Source organism: Theobroma umbraticum, unplaced genomic scaffold, assembly GCF_002168275.2.
Source record: "Theobroma umbraticum cultivar Fairchild unplaced genomic scaffold, ASM216827v3 scaffold_67.0, whole genome shotgun sequence".
Taxonomy (NCBI): Eukaryota; Viridiplantae; Streptophyta; class Magnoliopsida; order Malvales; family Malvaceae; genus Theobroma; species Theobroma umbraticum.
Window position 1 is genome coordinate 6,115,798 of NW_018397262.1, and position 23,639 is coordinate 6,139,436.

Consider the following 23,639-nt stretch of genomic DNA (forward strand, 5'->3'; position numbering starts at 1 on the left):
CCATAGTATAAGCCACTTGCTGCTGCCATGCCAAGATGACCCTTGGCGCTACCATCAACATTCAATTTCACATATGATTGCTTAGGTGTCCCCCATGCAACCAAGAATTCCTATTGCAGCTTAAACTGCTCTCTGAATAAATTGTCCCATGCCTATTTCGATTTTGTCCATATCTGTTGCCAAGCATTATTAGGCCAGATAACTTCCTATAAATTATATAATATGTAATCTTTATTAACCCCACTAGAAGGCAGCTGCAATTGCGATAATTTTCATAATAATGGCATGGCACATGACCAGCATAATGAACCAAAGGATCAATGGTAGTCATGGATGAGTGTTGTTTTATTGAATAAAATTTCAAATTCAAATGGACTGGAGGATGTACCCCTAATCAAGTAATGGTTTAGGCAATAATTATCTGAATTGGATTAGTCTAGGAGGGACTAGGACCGAATTATTCAATTAATTCATGCATTATAAGCTTCTGGCAACCTTTCATTGGTGGGGAAAGAGAGGGTATGAAGTCAGGGCAGAAGATATTTGTTCTTTACAGCGAATGAAATTTTAAATTAAAAAAAAAGTCGATTTTTTTTCTTAAAAAAAGGTTATAATTTTGCTTATTTGCAAAGCTTTGTTTTGGACAAATGATCATTGGAAGGAGAGCATAGTACACCTTCAGTATAAATAAATAAATAAATAAATATATATATATATATATATATATATATAGAAATGGTTAATTATATTTGATGTATAATCACCAGAGATGTATACAGCTAAGAAGCTTCTGTCACCTATATACTCCAACAGGTTTGCATTAATCTCCTTACACATAAGCAAAATTATTGCAAATCATTGAGAGACAAGGTTCCAAGTTTGGGTCTAGTTTGATTTTTATGTGCTGTCAAGATCAAGGATTTCAACCTTTGCAATAACTAGATGTGCTAATCCCTTTTTTATAAATTCATGTTCGCGATGATATAGTTATTAAAGACAAGAGATTCGAGTATTTTCATTACTTTTTAATACATTTATCGATGTTTAATTTATGATACATGTACATCGATCACAATCAATTATTATTTTTTGTAAATATAAAAAACAATAATTATATATGTATTGAAAGGTAATAGACATGGTTTTAATCTCGAAGATAGGTCAATTCAGTTTGCATAGAGTAGCTTTCCCTTCGAAAATACATCAAATCATCTATCATAACAAAGATACTAAAAGAGAGAAAAAAAAATCAAAGTAATAGAAAAATCAAATCTAATTTTAGTTTTGATGTTCTCCTCCCATTTCAAAGACAGGACTACATATGATGTTGATGTCAAAATTGGAAGGCAGTAGCATTGAACATGGGGGAACTGTCGGCAGACATTGCTCTCCATTGATCAAATCTAGGATTACATATTGTATTTATCTGGACAGGATTGTGTAATGTATTTTTTTTCATACTATTTATTTTCATGACAGTTTGAATTAGCTCACTAGACATTATCACTTCTTAAAAGGAAAATAAGAAGAAATTAAGGATTCTGCATAGGACAAAATTCGTCCTAATTTATTGTATTTTTCTGTAAATTAATGAGTAACTATTACTGAATAAGTTTATTTATGGTACATAACTAGCTAGCCAAGTTTAGATTCTAAAATCCTATCCCAATTTCATTGGAAAATCTATCACTATTTACATTGTAAATACTAAAAGTATGATTTTTTAATTTAATCATCGTATTGGACTCAAATTCAATCATCCAAACTACTTATTTACGACAAAATTATTCATATAAAGTTTATCCAAAACTCTTACCATGTTTTTTAGTAGTTTAGTAAAAGATAAGAACATTAAAAAAAACCGAGAGCAGCATAAAGTGTTATTATATATTATCGAAGAATTAAACAAACTTTAGCATAATTATTTATCATTGTCCATTGACTAAAAACCATTCAATGGTGCAAACCCATTGTTTTTATGTTTATGGATTTACATATAAATAGTATTTTTTTTTTTTCAATCTAGATGAAGAGGTCATGTGCTATGAGTTCTAACTCTTGGATTGAATAGGGCTTTGGGTGTTTTTCCCCCCCATCCATTGGCCAATGGATTAGAAAGGATGACAAGGCTCTTAGTCAGTGTGATTCATAACAAGTGAAAAGCCTTTAATAAATTTGGAAAAACATGTGCCTGTGGTCCCATAGACTAAGAGTTACCTAACACAATATACCATAATTTATTTCAAGAATCAAACCTAACATTGACTTGGGTGTATAAGCTTTATTTGATAATGTGGAAACCTTCCTACTTCAAAGTCTTAAACATGGAATTCAGCGGCATAACATTCAAAGAAATATTAAAATTTAATGTGGAGAAAAGCCTAACACCATTTTTCTTGCTGGCTTTGTTGATTTTCCAGGTTTCAGCCCATATCTAGACAGTGGGATTTGTAGAGAGCAATGGGTACGTTCTTTTGGGTCCTTGTAACATCTTTATGAGCAATTTTATTTATATAAAATAATTCTTTTAGATTATAGGATGAAGGGGATTAATTTTCCAAGATAAATGATCTTGCTCAATCAAGTAGACTAGGCCCTGAGCTTGACAAATTACTTGGTTTGAGTTTAAGATTTAAGAATTTGTGATGAATTTTTTGTTGGTTTTACAAGGGAAAAGGATAATTTGTGAACGGACTTTTGCTTTGAAAATTTAGACTTCAAGATTATTATTAGGTGGATGAAGATTTTTACTTACCTTTCATTGCATTGACTCTATCTATAAAAAAACGAAATCCATCTTAATTCGAATTTATCTCGATCATAATATTTCTCAGAGAAAATCTCACATCAATGAAGAATTTGATAGACTCTGATACTACTCATCACAAGTTTATACACCTAACTTAAAAATATACTTATTATTTGAGTAATATCATTACATGTAAGTTTAAAACTCATCTCATCTCTTACTGCAATCCGACATATAATGACTTTTGAGTTCAAATTTTCAATTATAAGATTCTCAAAAGCAATCCAAACACCTCAACATGTTGTTATAGTCTTTCAATTAATTGCTAATTGTAAATCAAAAGAATCTCCAAGAAACTTTAAAAAGGCATAGATTCAGACTCGAAATACGCAAGTAGAAGTGAGGTGACAAACTTTTGTCATCCTTTAGCTATTGTATGGTTAATTAACAAGACAAGATTCCTTCCCAGTTCCCACTTGATCATTATATATAGAAACTTGGCAGCATATCCCCCCTCACTTTCTTCTCTCCTTTTCTCTTTGTGTGCACAGCTTTTAAGGGAAATGATTAAGGAGCCTAGAATTTTATGAACAATTAGCATATCTTGTAACCGCTGATAGAATTTCACATTAGATCAGTAATCATATGACTTTAATCCATTTACAAATTTTTAATTATCCAATGATGATACTTTTTCTGAAGAAGGATAAGTTAGAAGAATGACTAACATAATGCTGGTTTGCTTTTTGTACAATGAATGCATCCTGGTTCATGTTTTATAGCACCTAAGCTGTCGAAGTTCTCATGTGAATACGTTCATCTGGCATATCTAATATGAATGTATGGACCTTTTTGGTGTGCTTTCATGGACTCGAGGGTTGGCTTATCTTCCCAACAACATGTGGTTTGAATGCTAGGCCTAACAATGTGGATCTGGGCACAGGAGGCTGAAAAGCTCTTCTGTCTATCCCCCACCTCATGTTTTCACAATCTAAATGAGGTGTGATGGTCTTGTTTGTGGTTTATATTTGGGTTTTTCCGTACGTTAGACAAGCCTGGGGACAATGACTGTTTGAAGTTTGAACTTGTAGAGAAGCCCCTGCTTGAAAAATACGAGCGTAACCAGAATGTTTAACAAAGAAGAAGATGAAAAACATACTCCTTTCCAATTCTTTGTGTAACATATCTATATCCAGGAACATCCAAAATCATGTATCAGCTTGTAAGGTAGCATACAATAGAAACATCAAGTAGCTTATGCTCTGCATCTGAAAGCATCCCCAATATGATAGGGTTATATTAATGAAAGCAAAATTTTCATTAGAAAATCATTGTAAGGGGGATATTGCTAATAAAAATTGAGCAATGCTACAACTGATAGATGGACACTGAAGGGTGGCATCAATGATCAAATCTTGGAAATTTCATATCCTTGAAATGGAGAATATATTTCACCGGACAGTTCTCGGTTATGGTATAAAGCACTGTCAAAATCAATGGTTTGCATTACTGCCATCAGCATCCTGCTCAGCATTTGCTAGGCCTGAAATAGTTTAATGAAGACGTTAGGAAGAAATATAGGAAAGAATAATTCCAATTTCCTGTTGAAAGTTGACATAAACTTGAGTCCTAGAGAATTTACAGTTAAATGAGAGGAAAACATCAGAAAACTGCTTGTTACGGGGCAAAAGTTTCTTTGATGCAGAATGACTTGAAAGCTAATTTCTTTGATGAGCTTACCCTCACAAAGTCACCATAATGCTTCAGCATTACTGTATTGGCGAGAAGCAGAAAGTCTCATAGATTAGAAGAGTCCCAGCTTGCATATACAGCACCAATGATTTTATCATGCAGCATGAGTCCAGAGCAAGCAATAATCCCTCGGTCAAGACCTTCCAAGTACAGTCCCCTACTGAAGTCCAGGGGACGCCCTCCTGCATCAGTTACGACCCCACCAGCCTCTTCTATAATGACAACACCAGCAGCATGATCCCATATTTTCTCTTTGTACCCAGATCTTGCAAACTTTATAAAAATCTCAGCATCGCCACGAGCTATTGCTGCATATTTGACCATGCTATGGACACGCATAGGTTTCTTTCTGCCATTAGAAAGGATGAAGAGATATATGAGAATCAAATAAAGACGGCTTCATTAAAACTATATAACTTCAAATCAAGTCTTTCTAACCAACATTCTAGTTTAATCCTCTCATATGTTAACATTTTCTAACCTTCAGAAACTAAGTGAAGGAGGAAATTCAACTTCTTCATTTCACTCACCAAGTGCAGGAAACAGATTGAAACTTAGAAGCGAACACAAAAGTAACATACTTGAGACCCATGCTGTTAGCAAGTCCTGCGGTAAATGAGTGGTTTGAATTTGCCTTCTCCACAGGTTCACAAAAAGTTGCCAGAGATGGATCATCAACAGGAGAAACCTGTATCAATCTAGCAGAATTTGGCCATTCAAATTTTGTATCCCCAAGGATCAATGGTTGCATCCATGCCTGACCACTTCCTCTCCTTGCATACATCACACGTCCTTTTTCCCAAATATCAGAAGATGGAAGAGACTTTGGCATAGTTTGGTGGCGACGATGATTATAATTTAACAATTCCTTTTTCATAGGGTAATTAGGGCACCCAAGAACTCCAAGAACTAGCTTCCCCTCCTCAATCAAGGCTAGTGCTACAGCATACTGATCACCACGTACAAACCCTAATGTCCCGTCAACAGGGTCAAGCACCCAATGTCTTCCAGTTGGGCCCCCAGTTGAGTTGCATCGGCTGATAGCCTCAAGGATTTTTGAAGTCCCAAGAGCATCCTTAGGACACTGAAGACCGTACTTTGGCGCTTCAGCTAAGCATTCATTAACAGTGTTCACTACAGCTGCAAGTAAGTCTGCTGCATCAGACTTGGAGAGTGTTTGGACATCTTCCTCAGCAACAATGGACACATTCTGACCCTCCAAGAATTCTGAAAGCAGCCAACTTACAGTGGCTTGGACACTCCAGTCTGTTAACATAGAAACAATCAAAAGAATTGCTGAACAGATCATAGTTGCACAAACACCCTAACAAAATATGATAAATGTATTCATTGAGTAAAACAACAAACTCTGTGCTTTCAGAAACCATATTATGGTATTAGACATTTATGCTAGAAATGCTTCTATAATCATCTCATACTATAATGCTTCATCATTTGAAACTAAAAAAAATACAACTGGTGCAAATAGACTGGAAGAATATGATGATCAGTTAAGAACTACAAAGGGCAAGCCTATTTCCTGTAAACTACATTGCATTTTCACACTTCACCTTAGGAAGTATAAACAAGTGAAAGACCCTTCTTGCACAAAATTCTTTCTCCCTCCTCAGACACAACCAAGTAGAGGGACTAAGCTTGATCCATGAAAGAAAAGGGAAATAGAAAGTTGAGGGGAAAGCCAAACAGTTTCTAAGACACCTCGTTTCTTATTTTTAATGACTCAATCAGTCAAACCTCAGACAGTTCTTACTTGTTAAAGCAATCAATTGCAATTATGTGCAAATACTGATGCTTGCAATTCTGTTTCTATTAGCATACCACTGGCATAATTCGCTTCGACTTCAATCCTTAGATGAACTTTCATGAAACTTTCAGAGTAACCTTTCAACTGGCAAAGGTCCACCCTGCCTCCCCAACCTTTTTCATTTACTTAGACAATGCAACCTAACCTTTGGGCAATGCAAATTAATATAGACTTTTCCGAAACAGAACAAAAGTCCTATTTTCCAATTACATGATCCCCAGCTACTTATACTTTTCATAGGACCATCAATGTACCATGCACTTGACAATGATATTTGTGGAGTTCATTGTCATCTTTGAAGAATGCCACCGAATTCAATACAGACTGCACTTGAATTATAACCCATAACCTGATATCTCATCAAAACAGATCAGAACAATGAGACGTAGAAATTAAAACTGAACAACAAACTACAAACTCACCGTCACCTCCCACATTTCCTTAGTTTTCCCATCATAACAGAAACCAATCCAGCAGTAAGGAAAAGTTCTTACTAAAATGCATCCTAACTTTAACAACACAATGGAAGCACCATAATGCCATTAGCCAAACAACACAATGAATATTGTCAATCATTCAAACTATAATTAAATTTCTTATACCAACCAAGAAACAAGCAAGGGCCTAAATAGACACCCATCAGATACCACGTTACAAATTCATACCCCAAATACAAAACCAACCCATTACCAAGAACATCATTCAAAGCACTCCCACCAAAGAAAAAATTGAAAAACAAAATAACAAAAACAAAAAGACCCAATTCAAGAAACCAAAAACCCAAGTACCTGCAATAGTTACAGGAGAATCATCATCCTTAGCCAAAACCTGTTCATCAGAAGAAGAAACCAACCTTTGTTGCACTTTCTGACACAAAGAACAAGCCAGATGCACAATTCTAACGGCCAAATCCAACTCTTTACCATACTTGTCCCCCTCCTCCATCACTAAAACAAAACCCTTTTTTTAACAGAAGAAAAAAATCCCATCAAAACAGCAACCAGATGAAAAGGAAAAAGCTCAGGATTTCTGCAACAGAATCTTAACTACATTCATTGTTGTTTGTCGTTACAGTTGTTTACGTGTATTTTAGTGCAAAGACAGCTTTGGCTTTGGCTTTGGCTTTGGCTTTGGCTGTTCCGGCTTTTGTGTGTGTGTTCGCGTGTACTGAAAAAAGCTTCATTTCACGTGGGGTTGTTTGGTTTGAAATGTCAAAACGTGGAAAACTTTTACGTCCAAAGTTCAGGCTTTTAAGCCACCGTGATTGTGCCACGTCATAATACGTAGTAATGAGGACCGTTGGATACCAACGAAAGCTATATTAGGAATAATAATAATTTCTCTTTTGCCTTTTGGGAAGTTTCTTTGTTAAAGCAATATGGACATCACAACTTGGAAGCGTAGAGGAGCCCCGTGAATTGGATGTTATTCAATTTCAAGGGGGCCCCATAAATGTTATAAATTTGAGAAATAGACCCAAGCCTAATAAAATCTTAGTCATTTCATCCATTTTCACCTAGTGATTGTTGGTTTTTCTTGGCTCATTTCTTTGTTTTTTGATACAAGTTATTGGGTTTTAGTCTATACTATTGTATACTTCTTGAAACTTGAATTTGAGATCTTTTCAAGAACATCAACATAATATTGTTATGCATTTAAAAATCGAATCTTAAATCATATAGTTTTCGATAAAAAATCAATAAGAATAGAAATGCCATCGCATATTTAAAAATCGAATCTTAAAATTATATAATGTTTTATAAAAAATAACAAGAATAGAAAAATTAATATCGTAAAAGATCAAAATCGATGGTGTTGTGTTGGAAAGTACATTTAAAAATAGATTCTTAAATTGTATAATGTTCGATAAAAACAACAAAAATAGAAGAATTAGTAGTGTAGATGATCAAAAAAGTTCTTATTTTGTAAGAAATTATATACTATCTCTTACACTATGTTATGGTACATAAAAGAAAGTTTATAGCAAGCAAAATCAAATATACATCTTCCAAAATAAGAGATTCTATTGTTTTTTTTTCTTTGTATATAAATATATGACAATGTGCTTCAAAAGCTTTAATATTCTAAAGGAATTTGGATTTCTCCCCAAGAATGTTCCAATATGTTATTAGTTTTTAAATTATTGAAAATTTTGTAGTGTGGAATGTGGACAGAAACCTTTCAAGGTGTCACTAGGAGCACTATCCTGTGAGAAAAAATGGGCTTCCCAATAAATAGTAGAAGGGCATGAGACTAGGCTATTTCCAATAGCAAGACCCTGTGAACTCTTCTGCTTTGTAACTAATTTGTTAAGCTTCAAGGAGGATGGTGATGGTCTTTGAACTGTTACTGCCAAGCAAGGGAAAAGAATTGATTATTTTTGTTCATTTATTTTCTTTTCTTTTCTAGTATAGAAGTGCAATTTCTTCGATACGATTATGTCTTGAATATCAAGATTAAGGGATATTTTTTTATTTTATATATTAAAAAAATTTTATGAATAAATTACGAATACTTTGGTCATCTCATAAGATGTAAATATCATTATATTCGAAAGTAATGTTTTTATCCAAATATAATTGTGTTAATTATTGACCCCACTACCCTATATGTAGCTAGGTGGGTCCAGTTTTGGGAGTCACCTTTCAATCAAGAAGAATATATAGTAAAATTCCGATCAGGATTGATAACTTTGTCTGGGCAAAATAAGGGTTCTTTACATGGTCTAGGTTTTCTCAATGCAAAATAACTAAAATCATCATTATATATATATATATAATTTGAGATATATAAATTCATAATTTTGTATAATCATTTTTTAATTTTCTTTTTAATAAAATTTTAAATGCATCATTATTTACATTCTTTCACATGTTGAGTTTCCTATTAATGTTAATGCAATTTAAAGCAATTTTCAAATTTAAAGAACAAACAACCCTTGGCATTGGTAATAAATATAGCATTCAATTGATTTTACAATCCCATCATCACAAAGCTTGAAGGAGGTAAAATTGCTTTGCTCCAAAAATAGTTTTAAGTATAGGGTAACAGGGAAATCATGTCAAAATGGTCCCCTTTACAATATGGTGCCAACAAGGTACAAAAGTGTCCCATTATATATTCTACATCTCCATATAATCTTAATGTATGAAAAAAGTTACATATTATTTATTGTCATTAATGTATTAAAAAGTTATTCATATGACTCTCGATTTTTATAAAAAAATTACATATTATTCATTGTCATCTCGAATTGATCTCATTACACAATATGTAGCTACGTCCATGTGCATGAACATATATGAGGAAAAGATGTATGTTTTTCTTTCTTCCTTTTTGGGAAGAAAATAAAGACATAAAAGAAAATTATACTTATGGTATATATGCCTTGTTAAGGTGTTTTTATTAATTAAATATGCTCGTTAAGGTAAAAAATAAAGACATTTTAATATCTAAAATTACATATTATTCATTATCATTAACGTATGGAAAAAGTATTTCGTTCGATTCTTGATTTTTGTAATGAAATTTACATGTTATTCATTGTCATCCGGATTGATCTCATCACACAATATATAGCTACACCTATGTGCATGTGCATATATATATATATAAAGAGGGAGAGTGAAGTTAAAGATGTATGTTTTTCTTTCTTCTTTTTTCGAAAAAAAGCAAAGACATAAAAAGGAAATTATACTTAGGGTATAATATACCTTGCTAATGCATTTTTAGTAATTTACTAATATAGATAGATAGATAGAAAGAGAGAGAGAGAGAAGTTAAAGGTGTATGTTTTTCTTTCTTCTTTTTTCAAAAACAAAAAGGCAAAGACATAAAAAGGAAATTATACTTACGGTATAATATGCCTTGCTAATGTATTTTTAGTAATTTACTATTTATATAATTGATGGCTGCTTTATATTGACTATTTTTTTTTTCTTTCTGTCTTGTTTTGGGAACCCCCAACTCCCAAAGAAAAAGGATTTAAGGCTCTGCTGCTGCAACTTGTTCATCAAGAAGAAGCTTGTGATGAATTTGGACTTCTTGTATTGTATCACAATTAAATGTTATTTGATTTGATAATCACTATCAATCCCTTTCTAGCCCATTTATTTGAAACCTTCTCTCAATTTTCCCACCTTCACATAGTACCTTTGAATTAATGTAGTGGTTTGATAATAACAATTTCTATTTAGATTTATAATCATGATTAACATAAATCGAAAGAGTTAAATTTGAACATGTTAATAATCAAGGTTTGACTTATCTCTCTCCCATTGAACTTCCTTGAATGTTCGACGTCTCGAAGGTAATCATATGCATATGATGTACTCATTCTATGACCGTTGTGTTTACGAAAATTAATCTTTAAATTATAGATAATGAAATGTATTTGAAAGATAAAGTTATAGGTGAATTAAATAATATGGGTCCAATTTCACTAAAAAATGTACTCATGATTCAAAAAGGATGTACAATGTGGAACTCCGGACAGCAACAATACTCTATTCTCTTTAAAATTTCACATTCCATGCCATTATGACACATCTGAAACAATTTACTTTAATTAAATGAATATAGTACAAATATTTACAATTGAATCATGTATTCCTCGTGAATAATTTGTCTCGTCGTTATCTTACGTATTAACAGTAAAACTTTTAAGTTCTTAAATTTTTTTAAATAATCGCGTAAAATTTAAAAATTAAACCTACTTTCTTCTAGATATTTTTCCTAACCTTCATTAAAGCCCGGTACATATTTCAGTTCAGGTTTTTACTGTTGTGCAGCAACTTTCCTGCAACTCAATTACAAACCCCAACTGCCTTGGCCAAGTGTAAACCGTCCACATTATTGCCATGATGGCTGGACAGGTTCCCCTCTGAAAGAGCATGGAAACAAAACATTGAGCTCTTTCTGCCTGATCCCGCACACGTGTCTGCATCGTACGGCCATTTCGACTACAAACAGTTCGACCTTTAACAAAATTTCTTTGGTCTATAAATCCCCCTTCCTAAGTTTGAACGAGCTTATTCGTGCACTTTTATATTTATTGTCCTTTGGAATATAAATCTCTCAAATGGTCTGCTTCTGCTTCCTGGTAGACCAAAGGCGGAAGCTGACGAGCACCAAGCCGGCAGCCGGGACGTGCTCGCGGTGTGGCGCTGGAGCTAGCGTCGGGGACATGAAAACGATCACCCGGTTTTGTTATGTTCCGTTTTATTGGAAATCTTGGAGGGCTATCGTTTGCACATTCTGTGGAGCTATTCTTAAATCTTACAGATGAAGTTCAAGGACCCTGTTCTGTCTTGGCTTTTCCTTCAGTTCTTGAAGAGAGAAAGTTTGGGGTTCTTTCACGATGGAATTGTAAGCTTGTAACCTGATTTTCTTCATCTTTTTAAGGCAGTGTAGGTATTGAATTTAGTTGCAGCTAGTTAGCTATTGTTGTTGTTGTCAAAGAGAAAAGTTGGAAACTATTACTACTTAGTCTTTACTATTCTTCCTCCTTGTTTTGGATGGGCTTTTGAGTGACTTTTAATGGTTTGAAGACCCTGGGGAAAGTGTTGGTTTTTCCATTGAGTAAGCAAAAAAATTTCTTAATGTAAACAATGCATGGTTTATTGTTCTACTCTCTCATGGCTAATAAGCTTTGAGAAGGAAGGGATGGGTTTATAGCAGTAGCTAAAGAAGATGTAAAAGAGGCATATGGCATGAAGAATAAAGCTCTAGTGGCTAGCTAGCTAGGGGCCCTTTATGACAAGGGCAACACGAAACTATACTTTTCAACAAAATACAACTCTACTATGAAACTGCCGACTGCAATCCTTTTTCTTGGTATCGGGCCTTCTGCTTCATAATCATAGCGGAAAATCAATTCAATCTTAAATTTCTATGGCTCTATGACAAAAGAGAGAAATAAGCTATGATAGGGAAAAAAAGAGGAAGATTGGAGCTTTTTTCCTTAGAGTTTCATGGTGCTGACTAAGAAAGAAAGGCACTAATTAAAACTACTTTTCTTGTGAAGTGGACATTGTCTTGGGCCAAAAGCAGTAGGGGAAATTAGCTTAATTTTTTCTCTTCTAGAAAGTACTTAATCGTTACAACGTTGACATGGTTCTTAACAGTACAAGATGTGCCCTATCTCGGGCCGAAAGACCAATGTCTAATTAGAAACTGAGGAACTCGGAGTAACTAAACATTGGGCCATTTCTCGACAGTGCATCCGCACGTATGTGTTTCCTTCTCTGATTGCAGATTCATCCTCTTTAACTGCTTCAATTACTTGACAACTTGCCATCTGCTATTAATTATTTACTTGGGACAAAGAAATCCGTACGACAAGAAACCTCTAAATTTTAGGCTTGCATTTAATATATATATATATATATATATATCAAGGTATAGTTATGGGAAATGGATATTTTAGGTTTCATCCTTAATATTTTTGAGTCAGATAGTGAAGTGTCTTATCAAATAGTCATGGCTTAATGTTATGGTCCACGTCAATTTTGTGAAATATTGTTTGCTTTGATGCAGTAGTTTCACAATTTTATCCAACTAAAAATATTTTATAATTTAAAGATAATGTGAAATATTAAATGATCAATATCACATTAATATACAATTGATGTGAGATTTATATCTTACTAAGATTATGATATCTTTTTTAAATTCATTTTTAAAAATTTATTTTGATATGAAATTTATAACTCTATTTATTAATTGAATGTATATGATGTGAGATTTATATGATTTTTTGTTGAGACTGTGACATTTACTTTTTTTTTTTTATTTAAGTAGTTTGTGTGACCCGAGATTGTACGAATTTCCTTCACGATCAAAGACTTTCCTCCATGGATATTTTAAGGTAAAATGGAAGTTTAGAAGTGGTAGTAACAATGGTTAACATTTTTCCTCGAAGAACATAAGCAGGTCGACAGCATCTTAGACATTTTAAGGAAGGTGGTGACATGTCGTCCGTGGCAATGCCTGAGAGACAAATGACGTCATCCACGTGGCGTCTTTGCATGACAGTTCATTCTTCATAGCAGAAGCCATTTTCTGCATTTCTTCGCCGGCGCTGATTGTAATAAATTTCTCCTCCTTCCTCCTACCACACCTCAAAATCATACTTACTCCTCTCGTCTATATGAACCCCTTTTTCTAGTTTCAAGGGGAAAACAAAAACTAAAAATAAAAAAAAATCAATTATTGTTATTTTCTAAATATTTTTGTTGATATTTTTGTTTTACATTTTTATGACAAAAATGAATAAAAAGAAAAAAAACAATAGATTAATAAAAAAATATAAAAAAGTAAAAAACAAATAATAAAAATAATTACAATCTTATTGCAAGTTTTTATCAATGCAACTTACATATCATTGTATTTGTATTTAGAGGCATACACGAGCTGAGCTACTTGCCCGAACCCATAAGTCTACTTCGTCCTAAAAATATTATTATATATATTATCCTCCAAAAAAATATGTTATTATACTAAAAAATAATTATCTTTATTTAATTTTAATTTTAAAATATACTTAAAAAATAATAAAAAATTTTAAATATTAAATATAATTAAAATGGAGAATCTTGAATTTGACTTTTAAATTAAATTTTAAAAGCATCAATAGTGTCCGATCGTAGTACATGATGAGCCTCTACTTGTATTTCTAGGTATTCAATTTGCTTGATTTGATTCACATCCTTGGTGAGAAAAAGGGCACATTAATCCTTTTGTGTATCATTGAAGAAGAGAAGGGAAAAAGAAAACAAAATAAGAAATTTCATGTCATGAAGTTGAGAGATGGAGTGGAAATGGGGGAGTGGGGGCCAAAGAGTTAGGGCATGATCCGAAAATGAATGAAATCCAAAAGGGAAGACAAGCATATGGCACTAACATGGTAACAACGTATGCTAGTTGACTTGGAAAATGACACTTCAACATGTAAAAGAGTTTTGTTTGTTCAATGTTTCATCTTTCCATCCATCTTCAACCTTTAACCTTTTCTTTTATTATATATATATATATATATATATATATATGTATGTATGTATATCCCCTCCCTTAACCTAATCTCCACACGCAGCTCGCCTTCTGTCACGGTCCCAACGTGATTGACGGTGTCCCTCTCTCTAATTAGAAACCTTTTCCATCCCACTTGGATATTTATTTATCCATTTTTCTTCTTAATTTTCTTCACAAGTATTTGTCTTATGCTATGCACGAGGAGGGTATTAACATTATCTTTAATTACATAATATAACTGAAGTTTGATTTTCAAATTATAATACTCTTTTTTTTTATAAATATATATAAATTCATAACGAATAACAAGCATCAATCAAGTGTTAATCTATATCAATTTCCATTATTTCATGAAATCAATTTATAGGCAATGTTACAGTAACTAATCACCACGTTTAAAAAAAATAGAAAAATTTATTAACGGTTGCTTATTGGATCGAGTTTGTCTTTATGATGGAGCTTAAGATAAATAAGATTTTACTTACTATAGATAGCTAGATATTACATTATCATTTAATTATATAAAGTCATTTCGTAAATATCTAAAATTTAAAATTTAAAATTTTTTCAACATAATTTCTTTTAAGAATTATTGATTTTTAAATTTATTAATGAAAGATGTAATAACATTCCATTTATTGATAATAATATAAAATCTATTTTCGGGTCAATAATAGAAATTCGAGAGTTTGTGGACAACAAAAAAAAATTATTTGATTGAAGTCAAACTTCAGCGTTATATTTTAGCTGATTTCATGGATATAAGAAGGTTAATTTGTACTCTATATACTTTTGTAAGCTTACTATGTAATCAAGCATATGTATTAAGTTAATTTAACTTATATTATCCTAAATTGTATTATAAAATATATCATCGTTGTAACGCAAAGTGTGTCATTATTCGTTAAACTTAAACTTTAAGTTAATTATCTTTTACATCTCTCTTTAATGGGCAAAAAAAAAATAAGAGAAATATATATATTAATTAAATACGAATAAAGAGGATTAATGGTTAAGTTCAAGATTAAGCTTAAACACAAAGTTAATAGAGAACAAAGCATGGAATCTATATTTTTTGAGAAAGCATAGAGAGTAGGAAATGGATCGATGAAGTGTCACAGCCATGGAGCCACAGCCATAGATATGCATCTTATGTGAGGTGTTTTTCAATCTCTTTACAAAAGGAGAGGAGCATGAAATTAATTAATTTTTTTAAATTTTAGTGTAAAATCAAGATTTGCTATTAACTTAATTTAGTACAATCATTAAAAATCTTTATCAACTAACTAAATTAATCGATATATTAATTCTTAATATCTCATTAGGTACGAAATTTATCCTCAAAATTTTCAACCCATCTTGCATTTAACTTTTAATATACAATTCCTTTAAAATTAAAAATTTTATTAAATGGTAAAAAATCATAACTTGCAATGTAAAAAAATCGTAATACTTAAAAACTACCAAAACTATTGAATTTCATTTAATAAAATTAACAACTTCAAATAACATACCATATTCCATTTAACAATACAATCAATGAATATGTCTACTTGACAAAAAATATACAAAATATTTAAAAGTTTTTCTTTATGTATCAAAAATTACTTTAAAATGCTTTAAATGCTCAAAAGGTTTTTTTTCGTATATCAAAACTACTCCAAAATGCTCAAAATACTTATAAAGATTTTTTTTTGGTAAAAAATATTCTATATATGAATGGTTTGGTGAAAAAAGTTCAAATAATATAAATCGGTTTTAAGCATGGACTTAAACATATGGGTCGCTGTCATTAAAGGTAATTTTGTCTAAAATTAATTTTTTTACTAAAAATAATTAAAATTATAAAAAAGGTTATTTTCAAAAATACCTTATTTATGAGAGGTATTTTATCTTACTTTATCCTAAATTGTATTATAAAATACATCATCGTTATAATGCAAAGTGTGTCGTTATTCATTAAACTTAAACTTTAATTTAATTATCTTTAACGTCTCTCTTTGATGGCACAAAAAAAAAAAGGAGAAAAAGAAGAGAAATATTTATATTAATGAAATTTGAGTAAAGAGGATTAATGGTTAAGTTCAAGATTAAGTTTTTTTTTCTTATCTTATCCTAAATTACATTATAAAATACATCATCGTTGTAATGCAAAGTGTGTCGTTATTCATTAAACTTAAATTTTAATTTAATTATCTTTAAGGTCTCTCTTTAATGGCACAAAAAAAAAAGAAAAAAGAGAAATATATATTATTGAAATATAAGTAAAGAGGATTAATGGTTAAGTTCAAGATTAAGTTTTTTTTAATAATTGAAAAAAAGGAATTCAAACCCTACTTTTTAAGTAGGAAGATTATACATCAACTAATGAGCGAAATGATTGAGTACAAGTTCAAGATTAAGCTTAAACAAAGAGTTAATAGAGAACAAAACCTTAAACCTGTATTTTTTCAAAAAGCATAGAGAGTAGGAAATGGATGAAGTGTCACAACCACAACCATAGCCATAGATATGCATCTCATGTGAGGTGTTTTTCAATCTCTTTACAAAATGAGAGAAGCATGAAATTAATTATTTTTTTAATTTTAGTGTAAAATCAAGATTTGATATTAACTTAATTTAGTACAATCATTAAAAATCTTTATCAAGTAACTAAATTAATCGATATATTAATTCTTAATATCTCATTAGGTGGGCAATTTATCTTCAAAATTTTCAACCCATCTTTCATTTAACTTTTAATACACAATTCCTTTAAAATTAAAAATTTTAGTAAATGATAAAAAATCATAGCTCGCAACAAACTATTTACTTAAAATTTAATTTAAAAATTTTAAATTCAATTCATAAAAATTTATAAAAAATTAATCATTTAATCATAAACTCAAAATAGATTAAATAACGTATCATTCACATAAAGATAAACCAAGAGTGGTGACAGAAAGTGATAGCCGTGGTCCTTTCGTTTTTAAATTTATTATTATTATATATATACAATTTGAGATATATAAATTAATGACCTTATATGATTATCTATTAGTAATTTTTTTCATGTAAAATCTTAAATTGGTCACTATATTCATCTACAAAAATAATTTTTTTTATAATATAATAAAAAATAGTTGTTTTCTTAGTATCTTTGATGAGGTATGATTTGATAAATGTCAAAATATGCATCATTGTCATGTGGAATACACTAAAATTCCGTTATATCAAGTTTGGACATAAATCTTCAAGATTGCACTTTTCCACTACATAATTATATCTCTTACGTATAACAAAGTCCAAAATTGCTGCTTTGAAAAAAAATAAATTATTTTCCCATTTTGCTCAAAAAAAATTGACTTTGTGAATAAGTAAATGATTTCGACTTATATCACGGATGTCTTGTTTAATATTATAAATAAATAATTTTTTTATTTAATGAGTAAATTTTTTTTGATTAGAAGCGTGTGCCCGTGACACTTAAGCTCGTAAAAAAGTTAGGACAACGAAATATTTGAAAATTTTGACAAATGATTTTTTTAAATTAGAAAAAAACAAAATTAATTACCAAATCTTAGAATTAAGAAAAAAATAAATAATTTAAAAAGGAAAGAGATAGGGACGTTAGTGATCGTGGCCATGTGCGCCAATGCGGCGGATTTTGGCAAAGGTTTAAACGTAAACGGACCCTTTGGACGTCAACTTTAACGGTTGCTATGTCGAGATTCCTTGCACTAAGTTTGGTCAACGGCGTTAAGGTTTTGTTTGATTGCACTTTTTTTTTCTTTTATTTTTCTCATTTAAAAAATTTGTTATATTCGATTGCATGAAGTTTTAAATAAAAAATAAAAAATAGCATTCCTAATTTTTTTGATAAAAAAATAGTAGTCTTATAACACTCTCTCGCAGAGAAATAAAATTGATTAAAATTCATGAGAAATTGACTCATAAAATATTATTAAGATTGTTTTTGATTTATTTCTCTTTTGACGAATTTGAAGGTTTGATTTTTTTTTTGATTATTTTTTAACAAGCTAAAGTTATAAAAAAAATTTGATTAAATGAGGATGATACTTGTAGAACATATAAAGAAAGAAATTTCTTGATCGGTTTAATTTTTTTAGATTATTTTGAATATGAGATAATTAGAATGATTTCAATTTTAAGTATTCAGTTATGATTGGAGAAAGAATTTATCTAACACAAAAAACTCTACAAATTGAAATTTTGATGAAAAATTAATCAAGTTAAATAGAATGGAAAAATGTTGAAGATTACGATAAAAAATTAAAAAAACAAATTAAAAATTTTAAATAAATTTTTTTTGTGTATTATAATATTTTTTTTAAAAAATAATTTTACGTCATATTTTAATTTAAAGGTGTGAATATATGTTTTTACAAGTAATTTGATAGAATTTAAATATTTATGTATATATTTAAATAAATAATTAATTATTTTTAATTATTAATTTTCCAAAATTATTTTTTTAAAAAATTATAAATGCTTTTGGGTTTTTTTTTCTCTCAATAACATTTATTCAATATCAATGTATTTCCCCGCCCTTAACGCCGTTAGAGAGACAAGAAATTAGGTTGAAAACGCCAAACGGTCCCTACAAGTCCACTTATTGAAAGACCGTTAATTTTTACCGCCGTCAACTCTGTCCCCTCCAAAGCCGCGTAAAAGTGGGTCCCTTGCGATCGTTTGGTCCCAGCACATAAACCAATCCCTTCCAACCAATTTAATTATTAAATTTTTTTATTTAATTTTCCCATTTTGTTGAGATCCCAAAAATATTTTTTTATGTTAAAAACATACGATAAAGCTTGACTTGCAGGACTTTCATGGAGCTTTCTGTTATTAAATTCGGAAGCTTATGGAAAAGCTACTAAGCGCTCATAAAATTCAAAGCTTTTTTCAATGTACTGAGAGAAGGAAGAAAGATAAACAGCTGGTTTTTTGTGGGAAGTGATACATTCCCAGGCTGCTTCAGATACATTGACAATACAGAAAAAGAAAATTTTTTCTTTCTACTAAACTGGTGGGGTCCTCTTAGTTTTCTCTGTAAATGACAGCCTAATCAACAGCCTGGAAAAGTTGGGTTTATATGCAGAAGCAGCTGCTACACTTTTGAAAAAAAAAGGGCCCTTTTTTTCTCGGTAACAATCATGTTATCTCAACTTGGCTTTTGTCTTTGAACCCGAAAAGAGTTGAACTCAAAACCAGTTTCAGGGAATGGCTGGTTGTTTCCCATATTGGCTGCATTTGGGAGGTAAGGGTATTGATAAAGTCCTGATCTTTGAAGTAAAGTTTATGTAATTTTTGCATTGTGTTGTAATGTTTTAGATTGTAGTTGGGTAAGCATTGGGGTGAATTAGATCTGAGATTTGGAAAGATATGAACTTTGGGGGGTTGAGTTACTGCGATTTTGAAGGAGTTCTTTGAGGTTTATTTATTTATTTTTTTGGAGTTTTGTGGGATTTTGGGGTTTCTGTAGATCTTAGTTTACAGGGCTTAAGGCATTGTTTTGATGCTTTTTTGTTAACGGTTTGTTAAGTTGGGATTATTGTTAGGCATTTTTGAGTTATTGATAAAGTGGAAGATGAAAGTAGGGAATTTTGTGGCGTTGGTTTTGGCTGTTGCTTTGTTTGTGTTTTTGGGATGTAGAACACAGGCTTCGTTTACTCCTGCTGATAACTACTTGATTGTTTGTGGTTCTTCACAAAATGTCACATTCCAAGGTAGAACTTTTGTTCCTGATTCGGGCCATTCCTCTCTTTCTTTGAAGAGTGGAAGTACTTTTGTTGCTAGTTCTAATTCTAGTGTTCCATCTCCAATATATCAATCGGCTCGAATTTTTTCTGGCATTGCTTCTTACAAGTTTAATATGAAACAAGAGGGTCGGCATTGGGTCCGGCTCTATTTTTATCCTCTTCCAAAATCAGGCCAGAACTTGAACTCTGCTCCAATAACAGTTGTCACTGATGGTTTTGTGCTCTTGAATAACTTCACTTTCAAGAACTATAATGGTTCTTTTTTGTTCAAGGAGTATGCAATCAATGTGACTTCCGATACCTTAACCCTTACCTTCATTCCATCAAATAATTCGGTTTCATTTGTTAATGCAATTGAAGTTGTCTCCATCCCAGATTCAGTCCTTCCTGACCAGGCATTAGCTCTGAATCCATCTGCTCCTTTTAGTGGTCTTTCAGAATTTGCCATGGAAACTGTTTATAGGTTAAACATGGGTGGGCCGTTAATCACTGCTCAGAATGATAGCCTTGGAAGAACATGGGAGAATGATGTGAAATATCTCCATGTAAACAGTTCTGCTCTGAATGTTTCTGTCAATCCTGCTTCTATCAAATATACGACTTCGGTTACAACAGAGACAGCACCAAATTTGGTCTATGCCACTGCTGAAGCCATGGGAGATGCAAATGTACCCAGCATGAACTTCAATGTAACTTGGGTCTTCCCTGTTGATCCAAACTTCAGGTATTTTGTTCGGGTACATTTTTGTGATATCTTGAGTCAGTCTCTCAACACTTTGGTTTTCAATCTGTACATAAATGATGATATTGCTGTTGCAAGTCTTGACCTCTCGATGTTGACTGGCGGCCTAAACGTACCTTATTATAAGGACTTTATCTCCAATTCTTCAGCAGAGTCCGATACTTTGACTGTTAGTATTGGTCCAGATACAGTTGCAGACATCACTAATGCAACAATGAATGGATTGGAGATTATGAAAATCAGCAACGATGCTGGAAGCCTGGATGGGCTTTCTTCTGTGAAGAATCTCCTTCCTAAATCCTCCTCAAAGAAGAACAGCATAGTGATAATAATTGGCTGTGTCATTGGAGGTATAGCTGCTGTGGCATTAATTGGATTCTGCTATTGTTGCCTGGCATCACGCAAGTCAAAAACTACTCATCAAGGACATCCATGGCTGCCTTTACCCTTGTATGGAAACTCCCAGACAATGACCAAAATGTCCACAACATCACAGAAGAGTGGAACAGCAAGCTGCATTTCGTTGGCTTCTTCCAATCTTGGGCGGTTCTTCTCCTTCCAAGAAATCCTTAATGCTACCAACAAATTTGATGAGAGCCTACTTCTTGGAGTTGGTGGTTTTGGAAGGGTCTACAAGGGAACACTTGAAGATGGAACTAAAGTTGCAGTTAAAAGAGGTAACCCCAGATCTGAACAAGGTCTTGCGGAGTTCCGCACTGAAATTGAAATGTTATCGAAACTTCGCCACCGCCACCTTGTCTCTCTTATTGGGCACTGTGATGAAAGATCAGAAATGGTTCTTGTTTATGAATATATGGCTAATGGACCCCTTAGAAGTCATCTTTATGGAACAAATCTCCCACCTCTATCATGGAAGCAACGACTAGAGATATGCATTGGAGCTGCTAGAGGACTTCATTACCTCCACACTGGTGCAGCCCAAAGCATTATTCACCGAGATGTGAAGACAACAAATATTCTCTTGGATGAGAATTTTGTAGCCAAAGTAGCAGATTTCGGTCTCTCAAAAACTGGTCCAGCTTTAGATCAGACTCATGTGAGTACTGCTGTTAAGGGTAGCTTTGGTTACCTTGATCCTGAATATTTCAGAAGGCAGCAACTCACAGAGAAGTCAGATGTATATTCATTTGGGGTGGTTCTGATGGAAGTTCTCTGCACTAGGCCAGCTTTAAATCCTGTTCTCCCAAGAGAACAAGTTAATATTGCAGAATGGGCAATGGGCTGGCAGAAGAAAGGTATGTTGGATCAAATCATGGATTCTAATCTGGTGGGGAAAGTGAATCCAGCTTCTCTTAAGAAATATGGAGAGACAGCCGAGAAGTGCCTGGCTGAGCACGGCATTGACAGGCCATCAATGGGAGACGTTTTATGGAACCTTGAATATGCTCTTCAGCTGGAGGAGACCTCATCAGCACTAATGGAACCTGATGATAACAGCACCAACCATATCCCAGCCATTCAGTTGACACCACTTGAGCCATTTGATAACAGCGTGAGCATGATTGATGGGGGGAACTCTGGCACTGATGATGATGCTGAAGATGCTGCTACAAGTGCAGTATTTTCACAACTAGTAAACCCTCGGGGACGATAGATGACAAGTGGTCCTGCCCCTTTTGTGATCTTAAGCCACTGGACATCATTCTGAAGATTCAGTTCTCCTTCCCTGATAAATACTTGGAAACATCCCAAGACATTGAATGAAGGTTTTTCTTCTTATCACATTATTCGGTTTTTTTCCCTCAAAATTTTCATTCATAATATATTTAGTTTGTAATATAGGTGAGTGATGGCTACCAATCAGTCCATCAGAAAGATTGCATGTACCGCACTATAAAATTCCATTATTGTTGATTTAATTCATCTGGGTTCCAGATTCCCCATGTTGTTATTACACAGTTACCAGATAAGGAATATGTTATTTGTCTTCTGTTCACTGGATGAGTTCATTCTATTAAGGCATCAATTACTATTTTCAGCTGCTGAACTGACTAGCAATGTTGGAATTCCATTACCTTTCATTTTGATTTCAAGTTATGCTTAGCTCCTGGATTATCTCTTGCTCTGACAAGCTCTGGAATACATTGGCATCTTCCTTAATAGTTGACTAACCATACAAAAATGAAAAGCTATGCTCATATCTGGTTATTAACCATAAAAAAGAAATAATGCTAATTATTTCCCAAAATAAACAATTGAATAAATTTTTTTGATAACCCTCATATTTGGCAACAAAATAATTACCTTTTAACGACGTAAAGCCATTATACAAAGCATCGATACAAACCCAGAAGTTTGATTATCAAAACAATAAAAATAAAAATAAATTAATGGATGGTTTTGTTGATGTTTCTCAACTTGAAATATTCTTTCATAATTATTTTGATTTTTTCGGTTGTGATTAAGATGAATTGAGATTGACAGAGGCCTCGGAGATGAAAATCTACCTCGACAACACAACTTCAAAAAAATAAAAGAAACTAGAATGATTTGAGAATTTTATGACTTATACTTGGCAAGGGTATTTAACATGACAAGACAACGTAATATTAAGTAAAGAATAAGTTAAGAAATGGCGCAAGCACTGGTGGTATGCTCTTACGTTTAAAAGGTAAAATAATTCGGGTTAAGTAGCTTAAAATCGAATTAATTGACTAAAGTTGATTAACCCATTAAATCAATTAATGGTAAAATTGACTGAACATATTCTTAATTTCTTATACTGCAGCCAATCTTTCATTTATTCCTTAAGAACAG

General features: G+C 32.3%; 3 protein-coding genes across 3 annotated transcripts; 2 read left to right on the plus strand and 1 right to left on the minus strand.

Moving 5' to 3' along the window:
- Nucleotides 1-3,876: 3,876 nt before the first annotated feature.
- HL (HAL2-like protein) lies at nucleotides 3,877-7,475 on the minus strand. Its single transcript, XM_021433104.2, has 4 exons — nucleotides 7,115-7,475; nucleotides 5,083-5,767; nucleotides 4,490-4,850; nucleotides 3,877-4,292 (listed from the first exon to the last, which is right to left on the minus strand). The coding sequence occupies exons 1-3, from the start codon at nucleotides 7,269-7,271 to the stop codon at nucleotides 4,547-4,549; spliced, it is 1,146 nt and encodes a 381-aa protein (XP_021288779.1). The 5' UTR covers nucleotides 7,272-7,475; the 3' UTR covers nucleotides 3,877-4,292; nucleotides 4,490-4,546.
- A 3,898-nt stretch (nucleotides 7,476-11,373) lies between these two features.
- On the plus strand, nucleotides 11,374-12,046 carry LOC110419858 (uncharacterized). Its single transcript, XM_021432983.2, has one exon. The coding sequence runs from the start codon at nucleotides 11,407-11,409 to the stop codon at nucleotides 11,611-11,613; it is 207 nt and encodes a 68-aa protein (XP_021288658.1). The 5' UTR covers nucleotides 11,374-11,406; the 3' UTR covers nucleotides 11,614-12,046.
- A 7,148-nt stretch (nucleotides 12,047-19,194) lies between these two features.
- THE1 (protein kinase family protein) lies at nucleotides 19,195-22,818 on the plus strand. Its single transcript, XM_021431937.1, has one exon. The coding sequence runs from the start codon at nucleotides 19,948-19,950 to the stop codon at nucleotides 22,474-22,476; it is 2,529 nt and encodes an 842-aa protein (XP_021287612.1). The 5' UTR covers nucleotides 19,195-19,947; the 3' UTR covers nucleotides 22,477-22,818.
- Nucleotides 22,819-23,639: the final 821 nt, after the last annotated feature.